The sequence below is a fragment of the Coffea eugenioides genome, chromosome 2 (assembly GCF_003713205.1).
Source record: "Coffea eugenioides isolate CCC68of chromosome 2, Ceug_1.0, whole genome shotgun sequence".
NCBI classification, from domain to species: Eukaryota; Viridiplantae; Streptophyta; class Magnoliopsida; order Gentianales; family Rubiaceae; genus Coffea; species Coffea eugenioides.
The window spans coordinates 39,614,583-39,634,184 of NC_040036.1; the positions used below are offsets into that span (position 1 = coordinate 39,614,583).

Genomic DNA, 19,602 nt, shown 5'->3' on the forward strand with positions numbered 1-19,602 from the left:
GTACAAGACCCACCATCTCGAAGCTAAAATACAGGGATACAACATCACAGAAGGTCACTCAACCCAGTTTTGAGTGCAAACAGGTCAAAAATGCAAGATACTACATCAACAACGTAAAACAGATTCACCAAAACGCATTCTAGCGGAAACATCATAACTCAGGCTCTACAAGTCCAAATCCAGAAATTCCAAAACCATATGAAAGCTGAGAAACAGGGATAAATTTCATCAGAAGTCCTCAACAACCAATTCGGAAGCAATTCCAGGCAAAACAACCAATTACAGGCGCAGTTCTCAATTTCGGATAAAACCAGAACAGCAATAGTAATTTCGACTTATCTAATTCTACACTACTCCGATTGACTTGAAATTTTGTAGCCACCTCTAAAATGTCATTCCCTACAACTTTCATGTTTTGAGCTAAGGCCAATTCGGCCTCTATCTAGGACCTAAAATTCGGACAGAATGCTCCCTTAAGAACCCTAGGTTTTTCAATTTTCTTCCAAAACAGAAATTGGTTGCAATTAATCACTTTTCCCACCTCCTTAAGTCATTATAGACCATTTCCAATCATCATAGATAGCCACACAATCATGCTTATATTAAAACAGAAAAATCCCCAAAAATAATAAAACTTCATCATTTCAACCACAAATCAAAAATTAATCCATAAACTTGCATCTTATACTACCACTAAGCATGATTTAAGCATCAATTAAAGGAGGAGGGTGGTTCTTCACAACTTACCTTTAAAACAAGAGAGAGAGAGCTATTGGTCACATTAACTTTCCAAACAACTCACAAACACTAAGTGAAGAGGTTTTATGGAGTAAAACTAAAATTAAACGGTTAAAAGTGAAGATTAAGCAAGCTTGGAGCAAAGAAATTGGAGAGCTTTTCTTCCCTTATTGCTTGAAGGTGGTCGGCCATATGAAGCTTAGAAATGAAGATATTTTGGGTCATTTTTGGTTATTTAAGTCAATGGTAAGAAAGGTCTTAAGGTAAGCCCAATCAAATGGTGACACTTGTCACCTTTTATTAACTCTCTACCTAACTTGTCTCTCTCATATCAATCCAAATTGCACCCTCCACTTATCTCTTAACACCCGGTAAATTCATTCCAGTATTCAAAACTTAATCTAGTTGGCCGAATTTTTCCAAACTTTTCACACTAGTGGGTCCCACGTCCGGTATACGCTCTTAATTCCTCAAAAACTAACCGATACTAGAAAAATCATTTAAAAGCTATATTTACTCATAAAATTTATTTGCACAATGTTTCGAATAAAGAAAAGGTGGAAAAACGTATAATTAAAAGAAATTAAAACCTAGAAATTAAGAAAATTACGAGTCCTCACAAGTGTTACCAACCAAAGCCTTTGAATGTGTTCAGTTTGTGTCATGAACTTCATCTGCACCTGTATATATAGAATGGAGTTAACTACAAACCAAAAAAAAAGTAAAAAAAAAAAATTAATTGTAGCATGTATTGGTAAAAAATTTTGAACAACTTAGTAGAATTTTTGAAAAAATTTTCACAGAATCTCCCTTACAAATGGACTAAAAGTCTTTGCCAGCTAATCCAATTTTCCACCTATCAGTACATAACATAACATCCGCAAGTCACGACCAATGGCATAACTAGATCATTCTCCTAAACATCCATTGTCTTCCTTTAAGAGTATTAATGGCATACGGAGAAGAATATATTTAAGGACTACATAATACTACATATTTGTTCTTCACATGTATATGGATTTCCATTTTCTATGCTAACAATATTTAGAAATTATAAAAAATAAAAAAAATTTCCAACCTGCATTTCATTTATCAATTGTCACACCAATGGGTAAGTATCACTTTTATGTATATTTTAGCACAAATCTTATCAATCACAAGGTGTAGAACATTTTTCCTTGTTGATTTATCCAATTATCTACAAATGTCATCTTCAAATATGACACTTAGATATATCTTCAACAATTTCATGATGCCCACCCAACAATTACTACAAAGCAAACTTCGACGGAGTTATCTCCCCCAGCAATGCGTCATCCGACATTGGAGTGGTAATCAGGGATGATCAAGGACATTTTATTGCAGGCTTTTCACACAAAATCTTAGGGCTTATGGATCCATTAGTGGTAGAGTCTTTTGCTGCTAAACATGCAACAAAACTTCTTCATCAATTGAATTTGTAACAGGTTGTTCTTGAAGGAGACTCTCAAAGTGTCATCAAGGTGATTGAAAGTTTTGAACCCGATGACTCTCACTCTGGTATTCTTATTGAAGATGTTATTTTTCACTTGCACAATTTCTTAACTTGGGTGGTTTCTTGGGTTCCTAGAAATAACAATAAGGTTGCTCATCTTTTAGCTACACATGCATTATCAATTCCAGATTCTCATATGCGGAATGACTCTCCACCTTGTTTTGTTATTTTTGCTCTTGAAGCAGATTTAGTTTGATATTAATAAAATTTTCCACTCTTTCAAAAAAGTATGACACTTAGGTATAGAAGCAGAGAAAAAGTTTCCATTATTCATAAATTTGCCTCCACTCTTTGGTAACTTCAGTATGACACTCACCATTTAGACCATGTTAGCATATTGGAGAGACATTCCTAATTTTATGATGAAATTTAAAATTTTTCTACAAATGGGGCTTTTTGAGTGTAGCATTCCATCATGTGATGTTCGCATTTGTAAAATGCAAGCTTACTTGTGACAGCCCCACTTTCCCTTAGGGCGTACCCCAAGGGTTAGCAGACTGTCTGCCCAACTTTCGCAAGGACTAACTAATTCAAAAATTCACAGAAGGCACTAAAATGCATAATTAACTTCAAATCGTCAACCCAGTACAATATACAATAGTGTCACCAATGATTCAACTTAAAGTACAAACCAAAGTATTCAATCTTATACAAATACATATAAGGTTTACTATTACAGAGGAGCTTCAACAAAATGCCTAAAGTCTATAACTAGCTCAACTCTTCCCCAAAAATTACGATCCCAAGACTTCACCCCCTGTAAGGAAAACAAAGGTGACAAAGTGAGCTTTCGCCCAATGAGGTACCACAGGGTTACGCAATAAAAAATCACATAGTTCGAACTTTAAACTATCAAATATAAGCATCAATTAGGGAGATAAGTAAACACCACCACTAACAAAAATTGGTTCAAGTAAAATGATACAGATGGCTCTTAGGAGCCAAATTCCCAGTCGTATTAGCTTGATCCAAACCCGTTGACACTCTGTCAATGTTTAGAGAAGCAAAAAACATTGACCGTAGATCCTTGCTTTACACCAGTTTCCGTCCACCAATCATACCCCTTACCAGGCTCGAACACCAAACAGAAATAGTGGTGGTAATACTCGAGTATACCAAATATCAGAAGAATCCAGTACTTAGTCAATCAGTGACAATTTTCCTCATAGCCCATCAATCTACCTCGGCCAGCCCCTTGCTGGCTCTATTCGATTAACTACCAATGAGGTTTGAGCTCAAATTTACAGTAAGGTCATCGGATATTGGGCTCCAAACGACATCAAATTTAGGCACAAGTAACATATTCTAAATGAACAGTAGACCAGTCAAACAGTGAAGTTGAATCGAGTGTGATAAAGTACATACCTGTCCAGTCCAGATTAAACCAAAGTCACAGTCATACAAATCATAAATTTTAGTCACAAGTAATTCACTTAAACAACAAGTCATGCAAGTGGTACACTCACCGATTCAAAGTAGAGCAATGTTAAACATTCGTCCCCGGGTTGTGCTCGTTTCACCGTCAAACTCTAAAACTAACCAAGGCAAGATGTCATGGTCTGACCATTCAAAGCTTAGGTTAATGAAGTACACATTTTAGACTCAATTATGAGCCATACGCCTATCCAAGTTTGTTCTCTTAAAACACAAAGTTTGAAGACAAATTTGAAAGTCCCAATCAAGGAATATCTAAGTGCATTCTAGGGCTATGATTCAAGTAAGGTGTTAGTGTGAAAAGAAAACATTTAGACCCAAAAGACGTGAGAGATCTAAAGAGATAAATTAGGTATGTACAACTCATGAAACTTAGCAAAATATACGTAAGATATACACACAACTTTTAGAAGAAAAACAACCAACCTCGAGATTAAAGTTGGACAAATGTAACTAGAAAACATGCTAGAAGAAACCATTACTTTCCCTCTTGTTGTATACATGATTTTTGAGAAAGTTTTAGCTTATGTGATACTACCAAGGTGGATTCAAGCAATCAAAAGCAACTTAAGTCCAAACCAACCAAAAATCACACCTTTGTCGTTACTTTTACTCACTCATATCACAGAAAAGAAAGAAACAAAATTTCGGCAGCACTTCCCCTTATTTCCTTAACTTTCCCTTCCAAACTCAACACTTATTTTCATGGCAAAACATCCTCAATCAAGACCACAAGTCATAGGCCATAAAGGAGACTTGTTTAAGGCCACAAAGCTACTCAAACTAGCGAATTATCTAGCTCAAAAGTAACCATACCAAAGATGAAAAATGTTAACCCTAAGCTGAAATTCACCACTACAAGCTGAAAATTTCTATAATGAAGCCAAAATAACATATAAAAGCTGGAAAATCCACATGCCAAAACTAATAGATCATAGCCAAACTTAAATTAACATATCAAAGCTGAAATTTCTCAATCAAAACTGGAATTTTCAAACCACCACACAAACTATGAAATTTTCCATGAAATCTACCAAAATCAAGTCTTAAATCTACTCAAATGCAAGTTAAAAGAGAAGAGATGGTTTCTAGACATGGCTACCTTTAAACCCTATGTAAGGATCGAAAACAACCTAAGAGGGGGGTGAATTAGGTTATTTTAAAATCTAATCAGGTTATGAGACACTTTTTTGTTCAATATGAAATTTACCCTCTTTTCTAGGTGACCACTCAATGAATCAATTAGTGAGAAAGCAAGAATGCTTGAGAGTAGGAGAGATAAGCAATTAAGATTCACAAGATAGTAAGTAATAAGGAAGGAATAGCAAACCAATTTGACTACCAAGCTCCTCTTGAGCTTGAATATCACTTTATAGAACAAGCTTCTTCAAGTTGATGAAATACAACCAATCTTTGTGTACAAAGGAAGGATCACTTCCTTCTTGCCCCAAGCTACACTTGGTCAAGCTCGGAAGTTTTACTATCACTCCTGATAACCCTCACAAAACTATACTATTGAAGTATTTTTCTCACACAAGAAAAGCTTACATGAAATTCACACAACTAAGAGTACAAATCTTCTTTGTAGAGTATTTTCTCACTAAAACTACTCTTGATCTTTCATATTCTCAATGTGCAAAAGTTCTTTGAAAATAGTTGACCATGCATTATTTATATGAGACCAAAAAGTGTCCCTTTAATGTTTCTAACGGATAGAAGGCAGCTGAAGATTGAACTAGCCGTTAGGAGTATCGGATGTCCGGTACTTTCGATACTCACGTCCGACAGCAGGCAGTGACCTTGAAGAATCTTTTTCAATTCTTTCGGATGTCCGATATCTCTGATGCTTACGTCCAAAAGAGGATGATGAATTTGAGAAATCTTCTTCAGTTCTTTCAGACGTCCGGTACCTCTAATGCTTTGCGTCTGAAGTGCTGCATTGTTTATCGGACGTCCGGTGCTCTAATGCTTTGCGTCCGAAAGGAGTCAGTGAGCTACAGGGAATATTTTAATTCCTTCGGACGTCCGGTGATGGAGTTCTTCAAGCGTCCGAAGTTGCGTAATGATTATCGGACATCCGGTCCTGTCTTCACAAATGTCTGACAGCTTTCAACATCCTTTGTCTCTTTCAATTACACTTGATCTTGGAATCAGATTTGCTTCATAGCTGAAAGTATTTCTTGAAGAGATATTAGTATCATCCAATTATTTTGTAAAGATCAAAAGCTAGGGACCAAAATTGACATTCTCCCCCTTTTTGATGATGACAAAACAATGGATGAAAGAAAGACAAAGAATTGAGCATAAACTCTCCCACACTTATTGCATCCAAAATTTTTAAGTGTCAGGATAACTCTCCCTTACACATTAACCATTTACACAACATGCCATCATCCATTTCTCCCCCTTTTTGTCATCATAAGATGAGTTTTACAATCAACATCAATCAATGTCAACCAATATCCAATCCAATATACCAAACATACTAGAAATGCAATCCAATAACACAAAAATAGAGAAATGATACCAGAAATCAGCAATCACCAACATACCAATCATTCAGCAATCATTAGCCAAAAACAGAGAATTTATACCAAAAGAAGTACCAATTAGAGAAATACCAACGAAAATACATTAGCAAATTAACTAGAAGTCATCAAAGTTAACCAAGATCCATTAGTACAGAGTACTTGAAACATCAAACGAGAAAATACAAAAGATGCAACCTAATATGAAGTGCAAATGCCTAAGAGTGCCTAAATGGTGATCTTGGACGCTCCAGGCCTTCTTCTTGCAGGGCGAAACTGAGCAGGATTCACTTCATCTTTAGTTTCCTTATCATCTTCATCACTAGCTTCAGTTGTTGGAGCCTTGCCTTTGTCTGAAGTCGAGGGATCATGAGGAGTAGGCTGAGAACTTGAGGCATGGACTTCAGGAGTGGACTCAGTTTGTGGCTTTTTATCTTGTGGAACAGGAGTTGACTCAGTGTGTGGCTCCTTTTGATGCACATGTTCATCTTCTTGTGGGACAAGAGGCACAAGCAGGTTTCTTTTGTCCAGAAAAGTGGCTTGTTGCTCAGATGACATGGTCATCATTAGACCATCTTCAAGAAGGAGAATATGTTGTTTGAGTTCCTCAAGTAAGGAGATGACTTCATGATTGGATGAGATAGGCTGAGTGGATGATTTTCTAGGATGGATGGAAAAGGGTGAAACATAGTGAGACTTGATGTGATATACACTTTGACAAGATCTAGACAACGACACCAACGGTTTGGCAGCGGAGAATTTGACCCACTTTAACCCTCTAAATTGCGAACAATATTGATATTATCTCAACTCGTGACTTAACGAATTAGCGAACCAAATTGTAGGTAGTAGAACGCCACAACCAAGGAGATACTTGATTGATAAGTTCAGTATGAATAACTTGAGAAAGATTCTCAAGTATTCAAAAGAGCTCTCTTGGAAAGAGAAAAGTGAATAACTCACGAATTTGCATTGATCAAAAAATTGATTTTGAAGGTCTCTTGCATCGGCTATATATAGCCATACACTTTGACAACTTAAAGTGAATTGGATTCATTTAAACTAGACCTAAAGTGAATTGGATTCACTTAAACTAAAAATACTTAAGTAAACTCGGCTAGACTAGGGCTTTTTGGGCCGAAATAATGATGAAATTTGCTATCTAATGTTCGGCCAAATTGAAGGGTTGTTTTGGTTGAATTTATTAACCAAAATAAATAACTAAACAGCAACTAAAATGACAAATAAGCCCTCGGCTTTGACTAAGGCAACAAGCAAGACTAATCTTCACTTGACTCTTCAACTTGGAGCAAGGTATATATTGTTGAATTTTCATTCTCCAAGCCTTCAATGACCTTCAAATCATCCCCAACTCTCTCTTGGATCGTGCAAACAAGAGCTTGTAGGGATTCGCGCATTTTCTTGGCACGAGCTCTTGTAACCAGTCCTAGTGGGGCTTGAACCTTATCCGATGGCATAGCTTGACTCGTATCATTCCCTCCTCTTGATAGCAATTTGCTCACAAATTGAAGCATGAATGATGATAAGAAGAGTTACATGCCGTCGAGTCAATTTTATTATGATTACCACAAGTTTCATCTAATGCCTAAACCACTTGCTAAGCCGGAAAGTAAACCTTGTTGAACCTTGAATCTCGCGAACCAGCTTCAATGTATGCCCAACTTGATCACTTGTGACCATGAGGTAAGGATCCTCAAAGTGATGCGATGTAGATCCCATGAAATCAAACTCCTCAAACTTGAATAAGCTTGCAAAGTATTGAAACTGTCTTGGTGAAGTTGGAGCTTCAGGTGGACTAGGTGCAAGATGAGCATAGGCATTGTAGTGACCATTGAAGACCTCGCTCCTTATGTAAACTTGTGGCACATGGGCAGTTCTAACGTCTTGAGGATGCATATAGTTTGATCCTCCAAAAACGTGAACAGCTTTGAAATCATCTGATTCCATGAATGGGCACCAAATTGATCTAACTCCTAGAAGATAAACTCCGTGGAAACTCGCAAATTGCACAAGTGAGTTTGGGATGGAACATTGTAAGATCAAAGCGATTGCACTTTGCTTAACCTGCACAAAATAAGAAATAATAGACAATACAAAGTTAAGATGGATAGTACAATAAGAAGTTCTCTTCACATCCTTAGATTTTGCAATAGATGTTTGCTTTCTCTCTTGTTTTTCCTCTATGGCTGAACCACTCATGGAATATTCCTCACACAAATCCTTTGAATGCTCACTCACTCTTCCTTTGATAATCTCCTCAGATTTTACCTCAAGTATATTCTCAACTTTAACCTCACATTGTGCACCAACACACACAACTCGCTCTTTACCAAGTTTTTGTCGTAGGAGGTGTTGATAAGAATCCCACCACCACGGCTCCTCAGATAGCTCGATTGTATCCTTAGACTTTGAAGTAATTAATGTATTGGGCTCCTTTTCCCTTTTGATCAATTTTTCTTCCTTTAGCTCACCATGTGTTGACTAATTGCGAGAACTCTTATGCTCCACAGCTCGAGTGTGATTATGAGATTTCTCAAATGAGCAAGCTGATTTGGTTGAGAATGAACCCCTTTTAGATGTTTGGTACTTCCTCCTTTGGTCCTCTTTATAGTCATCACAAGTGTGCTTGTATTTCTCATAAACACCTTTCGAGCGACCACGACCCATCTCCTTCTCGAGGGTATGAAATTCATGGTTTCACATTTTAGCACGGTTAGATTGAATGGAACCCCTCCTCTTGAGAGATTCATTCTCAAATCTATCAAGCCTTTTATGCATGAGTTGGACTGATTTGTTTAACTCCCTTTCAAGATCTCCCAATATGGATTCCAACATAAGTGTAGGGTTGAAGTGGTGTGAACTCCCTTTGGTGGACATCCTTATCCTGCAAAAAGGTTAGCAAAACAAAGGAAGGTTTCCTCACAACACACCCTCACATGTATGCACTCATACTCGTGTATCACTCAAGTGTTTGAAACACTCTAATGATCTCACCAAACAACTTCTCAATGCACTTGATTGCTTCTTTTGAAGAAATCAGAATTTCCTCCAAGAAATCCGACCAAACTTCACTCAAGTTGTCCCAAAAATGTGGCGTATAATTGCTGGGTTTTGTAGTGTTTATTGGACCGTCAAGTGACTCAAAAATGCAGTGAAACCTCGATGCAATTTACCGGCTTTAGTCCGTAAAAGATAGCCCACGAATTGGAGGAGTTTAACTTAGACAAGGACTAGATTGGAAGCTAACAACTAATTGAAATCCTAGACTGATTTGGACTCCTTATGGACCCTTCTAAGTACGAAAAACAATCTGAAAAAGGACTCAAAACACTAATGTATAGGACTAGACAGAATGCTAAGTTCAACCAAACAAGATCAAGATGGCAGAAATTTTGGATCCTAGAGTGACTCTACCCAACTTTGCACTTGGCTGATTTCTTTTTGGAAGTTGTAAGCAAAGTTTCTTGGGTGATTTTGGGGTTGTTTGGGCGTTTGTTTTTCCAGATTCCTCACGGAAAAAGGAGGGTAATTCGACTTGGGCAGTTGAGTGTGTTTAGGATTGGTTTTAGGAAACCCAAGTCAACTTGGTTTCCCAACTCAAGTGGGTTTCCTTTTCTTGATCCGATTCTGGTTTCTTTCCTTTCTTTTTTTTTTTTGTAACACAACCAGAATTCTTTCTTTCTTTTTGAATTCGGATCTCACTTCAAGAAAAACAAGATTTTCGTTTAGTGTTGCACAAGATCAGCCTCAATTCAAGAAACAAGAGTTAAGGTTGATCAAGTTCAAGATATGGTCAAGATTTTCAAGAACCAACCCACGACTTCAAGATATATGTCAAGAATTCCAAGAAACGAGGTAATTCTTTCAAGATGTAAGGATCGAAGACAACCTAAGAGGGGGGGTGAATTAGGCTTTAAAAAAAAAAACCTGCTAAGATATAGTTCACTTTTTCACAGACTACCTTTCTTTTCTCAAATATCTCCCAATGAACGAGATAACACAAGAGCACAAGTATTCGTGAGATGAAGAGAAGAACAGTTTATGTAGAAAAACAGTAAATGAAAGTAAGGAAACAAACCAAGCTTCAAACACAACTGAGGTTTGAACACCACTTTTATATACCAAGTTACTTCAAGTTGAACAAACTTGCAACCAATCTTTTGTGTACAAGGAAGGGATCACTTCCTTCTTGCCCCAAACCACACTTGGTCAAGCAAGGAAGTTTTACAAACACTCGCAAACCCTCACTATGCTACACTATTGAAGAAGCTGTGTCACACTTGAAAAACTACACGAAGATTACACAAGCAAAGAGTACAAATGTTCCTTTTAAGTATTCTAGCACTAGAATCACTCACAATCTGATGTAGGCTTGTTGTGCAAAGTTCTTCTGATGTGGTTGACTTTGTTCTTTTTATAGGAGACCAGAAAATTCTTCAATTAATGTTGTCAACGGACAGAAGGCAGTTGAAGAGTCAACTAGCCGTTGGTGCTGTCGGACGTCCGATGTTTAGCTTTTATGCGTCCGAACGAGATCAATGAGTTCTGGAAGTTTTCTTGAATCTCTTAGGACGTCCGATCATGCGTCCGAGGGTAGAATGCACACTTGGAACTTCTTCTTCAATTTCTTCGGACGGCCGATGCGTCCAGAGTGTTGCGTCCGAAAAACAGCAACGGTTGTCGGACGTCCGAGTCTAAGTTCTTCACACGTCCGAAGATACTCAAAGGATGTCGGACGTCCGATAATCTCCTTTTGTGCGTCCGACATCATTCTCAGTGCTCTTCATCCTCTTCTTTTCCTGTTTGGTGTTATTTCTGAAAAGGATCTTCTACAAAAAAGTATTAGTAACATCCAAATGTTTTGTAATCATCAAAAGATATGAATTGAGATAAACAATCTCCCCCTTTTTGATGATGACAAAACATTTGGATAGAGCAGAAAAATATACAAATTGGGATATAACAACTCCCCTTAACGAAGTGCATGAGTGTTCAAGAAGAAAAGTAATCAACGTCATCAGTGCTGCTCCAACGCAACTCCCCATGAAATTGACTCCCCCTAACTAGTTACTCAACATCATCAGTGCTAATCCAAATCCATTTCTCCCCCTTTTTGTCATCACAAGATTGAGTATCAGTTTTGGTACCAGCAGTACGATCCATCAGAAACATTATCAGTATACTCATTAACAATGTCCAGCACAGTTTGGAATCAACCATTCAGCAGATTCCAATCAGAAACATTCATAGCAAACACATTCATTCAGCAGATTCCAACACACAACCATTCATAACAATCATTCAAAACATTCATAACAAACACTTAGTTATAGCATTCATAAACAGTAGAAAATATCCAGTTATACAGACCAGGTGTTCAACACTTAGTACAAAAGTGCAATGCAAAAGATGAACTATAATCCTAGATTAAGGTGCAGTGACCTAGTAGTGCCTAGATGGTGATTTTAGATGATCCAGGCCTCCTCCTGGTCAGACGATATTGTTCAGGGTCCTCTTCTTCCTCAGTTTCTTCATCATCATCTTCATATGCTTCTTCAGTTACTGGAGCCTTGTCTTTATCCTTGGGCTGAGAGCTGGAAGCTGGTGTGGTCTCATTACCAGTAGTTGGCCCTGTGGGCTCAGATCTTGGTTCTTTCTGATGAGCAGTCTCATTTGTCTCAGGTATAGGGGGCACAAGAAGATTCCTTTTTTCAAGGAAAGAGGATTGTTGGGCAGAGGTCATGGTCATCATGAGACCATCTTCAAGAAGCATAACATGCTGTTTGAGGTCTTCAAGTAAGGAGATGACCTCAGAGTTGGAAGAGAAGGACTTACTGGCAGACTTTCTAGGATGCATGGTGAAAGGAGAAACATAGCCTGACTGATCATGGGGAGTTCTAGGAGTGACAGGGGTTTCATGCAAGTTTTTTCTTCTAGACTCGGCCACAGTCTCCTTGTAGCACCAATGACCATCAAAAAATTTTAGGTTCTTTCTTTCAAAATAAGCTTTTGAGAAAACTGATGAAACACTGTCTTTTGGAGATTTGCCAGAAAAGGGTATTTCAAAATGAGCAAAAATAGGGGTCAGAAATCTGCCATAGGAAAGCTTCCTACGACTATCAGTGCTAATTTTGAGCAGAAACTTGCACATTATAAATCCAAAGTCAATGCGGATTTTTTCAACAAAGCAGTAGAAAAGATAGAGTTCCATTTTATTTGCATCTGTTCTGTGGCCATCAGTTGGCACCAACAGATTCGAAATGATGGTGAAGTTGATCAGATTCTGAGGACTGAGATCATCCAATCTTGCCTCAGCAGGGGTGCTGAATTTGGTTTGAAAATAAGTCATGAGTTTAGCATTGTAAAAATGATGATAGGCAGAGGGAAATTCCTCATACGAAAAGAAATTTGCAATTTTTCCTTTGAAACTAGTTTCAATACTAGTTTTCAGAATAGAATTCACAATGTCAGGAGTTAACATGATGTCTACAGAGTTGACCCTAGAGATGAGTTCAGTGTGTGATGTACCCTTTCTAAGATTAGCAAAAAATTGATAAAGCATGTCAGGATAAAAAACATTAGGAATGGTCAGAAGATGAGTCCATTTCTGGAATTCAAATAGTTTGATGACAGGTTCAAGATCAAGCTTACGAAATTCAAAGGGAATGATGAGCCTTTGGGTGATGAACCCTTTTTGAGAGACTAACTCAAATCTGTCTCTGGCTTCATCATCGATGAACTTTGGTAGAGGAACGGGTTCAGGTACAGGCTGAGATACTGGATTCTTCCCAGAACGTGTCCCTTTTGAGGTTTGAGTGGCAGATGCACCAACATTTTGAGTCTCAGTCCTTGTCCTTGGAGACTTCCTAATGGAGGGTTCAGGTGTTGGCTGACTCTCAGTAGTGTTTTCTTCATTCTGCTGATCAACAGAGGGATCAGCAGATTGCTTTTTCTTGGATTGGGGAGTTCTCTTCCCCTTTGCAGTCCTTTTTCTTTTACTAGAAGACCTTGTGACAGTTTCATCACCTTGGGTAGCCTGCTCTGGTTCCTCATTTTCACCAGCAATGTTCCCTTCAGAGATCTGCCCTTCCATTTGTTCATCAGATGATTCAGCAGTTGGAGTAACTAATTTTCTTTGGGCAGTCTGCTTTACTTTGCCACCACGGGTCATTTTCTTCTTTTTAGGTGCCACAGGAGGTGGATCAACAATTTCAATGTCTTCATCCCTAAGCCTAAAAGACCGTCCGGCACTAGTAGATCCTCCCCTAATTCTAACCATGATGCAATGTGGATATGATTTTTGATGCAGAATGTGGTGTTCAGAGGAAGAATGCAGTAAAAACCAACTAGAGTGCACTAAGAAGCCGCAAGGAGAGAGTTATGTGAAGTTAGGGCTTTGTATGTGAATTGGGAGTTTTGGGGTAGTTGGGGGTTAGGAGTGATTTTTATGAGTGATCAATGAGCAATAGAGGTGTAAATAAGTTGGTTGGTTCAATTTCTCGGAACTTGGTTTGAGGAAAGAGGAATTTGAATTTCAAATGTTAGAGGAAACTGAAAGGTTGCGTCCGAGACTTATGGAGGAAAATGAACTGAGAAGAATGGGTAACTGCCTTATAGGACTCAATTTTTGAGTGTCGGACGTCCGAACGAAGTGAAGCGTCCGACACAACCGTCCGAACCAGGGTTTTTCTGAAACTTGGACGAAGAACACTGTCGGACGTCCGTTCCAATTCATCGGACGTCCGATAAAGATTGACTGGAAATAAGACTTAGAACATTTTTTTTGAAACACCCAATTTTGTTCTCAAGGACACAAATTGATCTAGCGGAAGAGCTTTTGTGAGGATATCAGCAATCTGTTCCTTAGAACAAACAAACTCAACACGGATTACCCCCTTGGAGACAAGATCGCGAATGAAATGATGCTTTATATCAATGTGCTTAGTCCTAGAGTGTTGAATGATTTTTTGTTAGATTGATTGCACTGGTGTTGTCACAGTACATGGGTACACATTCATACACTAAACCAAAGTCATTCAATGTGTTTTTCATCCATAACAATTGAGCACAGCAAGCACCAGCAGCAACATATTCAGCTTCAGTAGTGGACAGTGAGATAGCATTTTGTTTTTTACTAAACCAAGAGACCAAGCAATTTCAAAGAAAGTTGCATATGCCAGTAGTACTTTTTCTATCTATTTTACAACCACCAAAGTCAGCATCAGAGAATCCACACAAAGGAAGTTCATGACATTTTGGATACCACAAGCCAAAATTTAAGGTTCCTTTAAGATATCTCAAGATTCTTTTTACCGCATTCAAGTGTGATTCCTTTGGACAGGATTGAAATCGAGCACATAAGCACACAGCAAACATGATGTCAGGCCTACTAGCAGTTAAATAAAGTAAACTTCCAATCATACATCTGTACTTCTTCTCCTCAACTTTTGTACCTTCTTCATCTTTGTCAAGTTTGGTAGATGTGCACATAGGTGTCCCAACAGGTTTTGAATCCTCCATTCCGAATCTTTTCAGCAACTTCTTGGTGTATTTTGTTTGATTTATAAATGTTCCATCTTGGGTTTGAATCACTTGGAGTCCAAGGAAGAAGTTCAGTTCTCCCATCATACTCATTTCAAATTCTTTTTGCATGATGATAGAAAAGTCCTTGCACAATTTTTCATTAGTAGCACCAAATATGATATCATCCACATATATTTGTACAATCAAAAGATCTCGTGAGCTTTGTTTTGTAAAAAGTGTAGTGTCTACAATGCCTCTTTTAAAACCATTTTCAATAAAAAATCCACTCAGACGTTCATACCATGCTCTAGGAGCTTGTTTTAATCCATATAAAGCTTTTGAGAGTTTAAACACGTGATCTGGATAAGATTCATTTTCAAAACCAGGAGGTTGGTCAACATAGACTTCTTGATCTATAAATCCATTTAAGAAGGCACTCTTAACATCCATTTGAAATAATTTAAAATTCTTGAAACATGCAAATGCTAAAAACATTCTTATGGATTCCAGCCTAGCTACTGGTGCAAAAGACTCATCAAAGTCTATTCCCTCTTCTTGAGTGTATCCCTTAGCCACCAGTCTAGCCTTATTTCTAACAATCTCCCCTTTATCATTCATTTTGTTTCTAAAAACCCATTTAGTGCCAATGATAGGATGGCCTTGTGGTCTGGCAACCATGGTCCAAACTTCGTTTCTTTCAAATTGGATTAACTCTTCTTCCATAGCTAAAATCCAGTGCTCATCATTCAATGCATCAACAACATTTTTAGGTTCAATATGTGATACAAAAGCAAGATTATCTACCAGGTGTCTAGAGGAACGAGTCCTGACCTTTTCAGAAGGATCACCAATTATAAGCTCCCTGGGATGATTATGAGCAAATTTCCATGCTCTTGGAAGATCATTAGGAGTAGTGGTATCTCTATTATTCACTTCTTCAGCTGGACTGACCTGAGCATCAGTATCCTTTGAATCAGTTTCTGGTGAGGCAGAGTCATGATCATTGATTGCTAGCTTCTTCAGTTCTTCTTGAACACATGTGTCACATCTTCACCACAACTCATAGAGATGTCACCATTAGATTCATCAAAAGTAATGTGTATAGCCTCCTCTATAATCAATGTTCTACGATTATAAACTCTGAAACCTCTTTTGTTTTCACAATAACCCAAGAAAATTCCCTCATCAGATTTCTTGTCAAACTTTCCAAGATGTTCCTTGATATTCAAAATGAAACATTTACAACCAAATACTTTGAAGTAACCGACAACAGGCTTTTTGTCATACATGAGCTCATATGAAGTTTTGTTCAAAATTGGTCTTAGAAGAACTCTATTCATGGTATAACAGGCTGTGTTTATGGCTTCAGCCCAAAAATATTTTGGTAAATTGCATTCACTAAGCATGGTTCTAGCAGCCTCTTGGAGAGTTCTATTTTTTCTTTCTACAACTCCATTTTGTTGAGGGACTCTAGCAATAGAGAATTCATGAGTAATACCATTATGATCACAAAATTCTGGAAAACCACAGAACTTGAATTCTGTCCCATTATTACTTCTAATCCTGACAATTTTCAAGCCAAGCAGATTTTGTACTTTAGCAAATAATGAGGTAAAATTCTTAAAGGCATCATCTTTATGAGCAAGGAATATCACCCAAGTATATCGAGAATAGTCATCAACAATTACAAAACAATATCTCTTACCACCAAGGCTTGCAGTCTGTGTAGGACCAAACAGATCAAGATGCAGAAGTTCAAGTGGTTTTGAAGTAGAAACACATTTCTTAGGTTTAAAAGAAACCTTGACTTGTTTTCCAAATTGGCAAGCATCACAGATTCTGTCTTTTTCAAATCTAATTTTTGGAAGACCTCTAACAAGTTCCTTTTTAGAAATTTCTTTCAGCAAATCCATATTGAAGTGACACAACCTTCTATGCCACAACCATGGATCCTCATTTGCTACTTTGAGACATTTGAGATATGAGGAATCAAATTTTTCAAGAAAAACTACATAGACATCATTAACTCTTTTTCCTTTGAAAACAATGTTGAACTTTGAGTCAAATATGAGACATTCAAGCTTTTTGAACAATACAAACAGATTCCTATCACACAATTGGCTAACACTTAACAGATTGTAGCTCAAATTGTCAACAAGAAGAACATTGTGGATAAAAGTTTGATCATTCTTACCAACATCGCCAATACCAACAGTCTTGGCTTTGTTATCATCTCCAAATGTTACCTTTCCACTTGCTTTTTGCTTGAGTTTAATGAATTGTGATGCATCACCAGTCATATGTCTTGAACATCCACTATCAATGAACCATTTTGATTTTTTAGCAATGTTATCCTGGTTCACCTACACACAAACCCACAAGATAATACTTGGTACCCTTTACATATTGGGTCCTTGAGAGTTAGTATTATGTTTAACTACCCACATGCATTTCATGCCATTCCTCATGTTTTTCTTAACATGACAGTTGCTATTCATGTGACCAGATTGACAACAAAAGTTGCATACTGACATTGGATCAATCAAATGAACAGGTTTAATGAATCTGACTTGCCTTCTTCTGTGGATAGCAAACTCATTTGTATTTTGGTTCAGTCTTATTTGATGAGTATTAACATAAGGTACAGTGTCATTCTTTTGAAGATGGTTCTGTTTCAAATGATGCAACAATTGACATAAGTCATCCATCCTTTTTCTTAAGCTGCATTGCTCACTTCTGAGTATGTCACAGTAATTTTTCTTTTTGTAAAGTTCAGCAAGCACAACAGACTCAGTCCTTTTCAGGTTATCATTTTCATACTTAAGACATTTGTTTTGTCGAAAAAGATTTGCATTGTCTTGTATTAGAAAGCTAATTTTCTGCTTCAGTTCCTTGTTTTTAACATAGGAATCTTTCAATCTGTTATGCATTTTTTCTAGAAAAGAATTAACATCATCATCAGATTCACTATCACTATCGGTTTGAGAGTTGCATTGTGTTACCTCTTCATCTCCAATAGCCATGAAAGCCACTTGAGCAGATTCCTCTTCTTCTTCAACTTCGCCTTCTGAGTTGCAATCATTCCAGGTAATTTGAAAATTATTGAACTTTGGTTTTCGTTCAATCTTGTTTTCCTTCTTTTTCTTCATTGGACACTCATTTGCATAATGTCCAGGTTGGCCACATTCAAAACATTTATCATTTTGCTTCTTGTTGAACTCTAGTTTCCCTCTATTTCTGAAGTCATTAGTCTGATTCTGGAAGGAATTGCTGGATCCGCCTTTCCTGAATCTTCTCTTATTGAGAAATCTTTTGAAGCCTCTTGTGATGAGTGCAATATCACTGTCATCACCTTCCAAGTCATTTTCATCCAGTGAGGCTGTTTCATCTTCATCTTGTGAGGCTTTCAGAGCAATACTCTTTCTTCCTTTTGTGTCTTCTTCATCCTGCATCTTAGATTTAAGTTTCAGTTCGTAAGAAGTTAGAGAGTTAATCAGAGATTCAATGGATAAGGAATTTAGATCCTTGGCTTCCTCTATGGCAGTCACTTTGCTTTCCCAATCCTTTGATAGAGCATTCAGAATTTTTCTGTTCTTTTCACCTAGAGAGTACTCCTTCTCAAGCACCTCTAAATCCTTGATCAGATCATTAAATCTACAATACATTTTGTCGATGTTTTCATGAGGCTCTATCTTAAAAGATTCATACTTGGTGACCAGAATGGACTTTTTCTGTTCTCTTACGTTGTCACTACCCTCATGAATTTCTCTTAGCTTATCCCACATTTCTTTGGCAGATTTACACCCTTTTACTCTAATTGACTCATTTGAGTCTAAGGCACTATAAAGAACATTCATGGCTTTGGCATTCAATGTGAGATTGGTTCTATCTTGAGCATTCATCTCAGCTCTCGTTTTTGGCGCAACAAACCTGTTTCTGCATCAAGAAAGTTAGCATCATGCGGTCCTTCATTCACAATAAACCACAGCTCAATATCAATGGATTGCAAGAAGATAATCATTCTTTCTTTCCAACTAACATAATTGGAACCAGTAAACATGGGAGGCCTAGTAACAGATTGCCCCTCAACAAACATAGCATGACTGGTTGTCATCTTTACTCCAAGCCGCTTGAGCTTAATCTCTAGGAGACCAAGCTCTGATACCAATTGTAAGGATCGAAGACAACCTAAGAGGGGGGGTGAATTAGGCTTTCAAAAAACCTGCTAAGATATAGTCCACTTTTTCACAGACTACCTTTCTTTTCTCTAATACTTCCCAATGAACGAGATAACACAAGAGCACAAGTATTCGTGAGATGAAGAGAAGAACAGTTTATGTAGAAAAGCAGTAAATGAAAGTAAAGAAACAAACCAAGCTTCAAACACAACTGAGGTTTGAACACCACTTTTATATACCAAATTACTTCAAGTTGAACAAACTTGTAACCAATCTTTTGTGTACAAGGAAGGGATCACTTCCTTCCTGCCCCAAACCACACTTGGTCAAGCAAGGAAGTTTTACAAACACTCGCAAACCCTCACTATGCTACACTATTGAAGAAGCTGTATCACACTTGAAAAATTACACGAAGATTGCACAAATAAAGAGTACAAATGTTCTTTTTGAGTATTCTAGCACTTGAATTACTCACAATCTGATGTATTCTTGTTGTACAAAGTTGTCTTGAAATGGTTGACTTTGTTCTATTTATAGTAGACCAGAGAATTCTTCAATTAATGCTGTCAACGGGTAGAAGGCAACTGAAGAGTCAACTAGCCGTTGGTGCTGTCGGACGTCCGATACTTGGTTTTTATGCGTCCGA

General features: G+C 37.6%; 1 protein-coding gene across 1 annotated transcript; it reads right to left on the reverse strand.

Moving 5' to 3' along the window:
- Positions 1-11,707: 11,707 nt before the first annotated feature.
- LOC113759695 (nucleolar and coiled-body phosphoprotein 1-like) lies at positions 11,708-13,534 on the reverse strand. Its single transcript, XM_027302271.1, has 3 exons — positions 12,963-13,534; positions 12,091-12,380; positions 11,708-12,015 (listed from the first exon to the last, which is right to left on the reverse strand). Exons 1-3 carry the CDS (start codon positions 13,532-13,534, stop codon positions 11,708-11,710), a joined length of 1,170 nt encoding a protein of 389 aa, XP_027158072.1.
- Positions 13,535-19,602: the final 6,068 nt, after the last annotated feature.